Source organism: Myotis brandtii, unplaced genomic scaffold (assembly GCF_000412655.1).
Source record: "Myotis brandtii unplaced genomic scaffold, ASM41265v1 scaffold8, whole genome shotgun sequence".
Classification (NCBI taxonomy): Eukaryota; Metazoa; Chordata; class Mammalia; order Chiroptera; family Vespertilionidae; genus Myotis; species Myotis brandtii.
Window position 1 is genome coordinate 6,566,687 of NW_005371219.1, and position 2,227 is coordinate 6,568,913.

General features: G+C 47.9%; 1 protein-coding gene across 3 annotated transcripts in view; it reads left to right on the forward strand.

Annotated features, from left to right (window-relative positions):
• Positions 1-1,885: 1,885 nt before the first annotated feature.
• CDK19 (cyclin-dependent kinase 19) overlaps positions 1,886-2,227 on the forward strand; it is a 114,859-nt gene continuing 114,517 nt past the window's right edge. For 2 of the 3 annotated variants that reach the window (XM_014531339.1, XM_005883749.2), the window contains exon 1: positions 1,886-2,197. In XM_014531339.1, the coding sequence (XP_014386825.1) occupies positions 2,070-2,197 (128 nt within the window). In that variant the 5' untranslated portion in view covers positions 1,886-2,069. The remainder of the gene's footprint in view (positions 2,198-2,227) is intronic. The other variant, XM_005883751.2, reaches the window with a different exon arrangement.

Below are 2,227 nucleotides of genomic sequence, written 5' to 3' on the forward strand. Positions count from 1 at the left end.
AGATTCCCAGGTGATTCTAATGTGCAGCCAAGGTTGAGAACCACTGATCTAGTATCTCCAGCATTTATCATTGTGCCTGGAAATAAGAGAAACTCAAATACTTCTTGATTTACTTCAAGATCTGAGGAAGTTTCTCAGGGAACTTACTGTTGTCGTAAATAAACCATCCTCCTTCCTCCTCCCTCTAGGTCAGTGGTTCTCAACCTTCTGGCCCTTTAAATACATTTCCTCAGGTTGTGATCCAACCATAAAATTATTTTCGTTGCTACTTCATAACCGTAATGTTGCTACTGTTATGAATCGTAATGTAAATATCTGATATGCAGGATGGTCTTAGGCGACTCCTGTGAAAGGGCCCTTCGACTGCCAAAGGGGTCGCGACCCACAGGTTGAGAACCGCTGCTCTAGGTCCTAGCAGTGGTTCTTAACCTTCCTAATGCCTCGACTCTTTAATACAGTTCTTAATGTTGTGGTGACCTCCAACCATAAAATTATTTTTCGTTGCTACTTCATAACTGTAATTTTACTACTGTTATGAACCGTAATGTAAATATCTGATATGCAGGATGTATTTTCATTGTTACAAATTGAACATATTTAAAGCATAGTGATTAATCACAAAAACAATATGTAATTATATATGTGTTTTCCGATGGTCTTAGGCGACCCTTGTGAAAGGGTCCTTCGACCCCCAAAGGGTTCGAGACCCACAGGTTGAGAACCGCTGCTCTAGGTGTCTAGGTTTCTTACAGAACCTAACAGACAGGTCACTGTTCACTCTCCTTACCACTTCAGATAAACTTGACCATTCCCTCCTGTGTGCTTCCATCGAATGTAGCAGGTAAGTCCCATCCTAGCATCAATCATGTTTAAGATTGTATTCCAATCATCTGATATGTTATGCACACAAAAATGAATTAGGGTTCACCTTGATTAAAGAGACTTTCTTAGACATTCTAAAACGTCAGCATTAGGCATACACCGTAAAAAAACATCTTTGCAACCCAATTCAAATTATTGTTTTTAAAACGCTGCATCCTCCAAAAACTTTAATTGTCCTCAGACAGATGACCCAAGCTTAGCTACGGAAACTCAAATGTTAGGAGGAGACCATGACTAGAAGGTCAAGAAAAGGATGATTGGCTGTTAGGGCTCAGAAGTTACATGCTCTTCTCAGGCCGATGCTAGAACTGGGAAACAGCATGAACAGTAATGTTCAGTTTTTGAAATACGGTTTTTGCATCGTCAAGAAAAAAGATTAACCTATCAGGAAGAAGTCAGCACATTCAATTACCAATCAAGAGCAGGAAAGAAGCCAAAGCCTGGGGATACCCAAGCACCAATGAGGACGTCATTCTCTAGTCTCCGCCAATGAGCGGCTGGATAGGGGGCGGGGCAACAGGCGGACCAATTGCCACAAAATACAATCTGCACTACAACTGTTCTAACCACAGTCCTCGCCTCTCAAACCACTGGAACAAATTCCTGACAAGGCGTTTGTTAAATACTCTCTACTCTCCTCGCCCCGGGACAGTTACAGTGAAGTCCCTTCCTCATACCAGAGCTAAGGCCTTCTTTCCACCAGCTCCCACAGACTCGGAGAAAGAAGAATTGCAACTTTGCACTTTTTGCCTTCACAGGAACTGGCAGTCCAGCGTTACCTGAGGGGGTGGGACAGCTCCAGTGCGCAGGCGTGCATGCCTTGTGGGGGCGAGGCTGTAGTGACGCAAGGCAACCTGGGAGTTGTATTTTTTTGTGCTGCTGGAACTCAAGTGCTCCTGGGGCCGCCTGAACTACATTTCCCAAGAGCCTCCGCGACTTCGGGGCGGGAGGGCTGGTTTGTTAATGAGCTCGAGGAAGCCGCGGCGCGGCCCACCAGGTTCCAAAACAAGGAAATGAAGGGGGGAGGCGGGATTGGGGGTGTCTGCTGGAGCTGCCGCCACCGCCGCGGAGGAGGAGGAGGAGGTGGCTGCGGGGACCGCCGAGGAATCCCCTGCTGAAGGCGGGAGGAGGAGGAGGGACTGAGCGGCGGCCCCCGCGTCCCGGTGCCTCTATGGGGGAAGCAGACAATGGATTATGATTTCAAGGCGAAGCTGGCGGCGGAGCGGGAGCGGGTGGAGGATTTGTTTGAGTACGAAGGGTGCAAAGTGGGACGCGGCACCTACGGGCACGTCTACAAGGCGAGGCGGAAAGATGGGTAAGAGCTGGGGCGGGGGAGTAGGCTGGC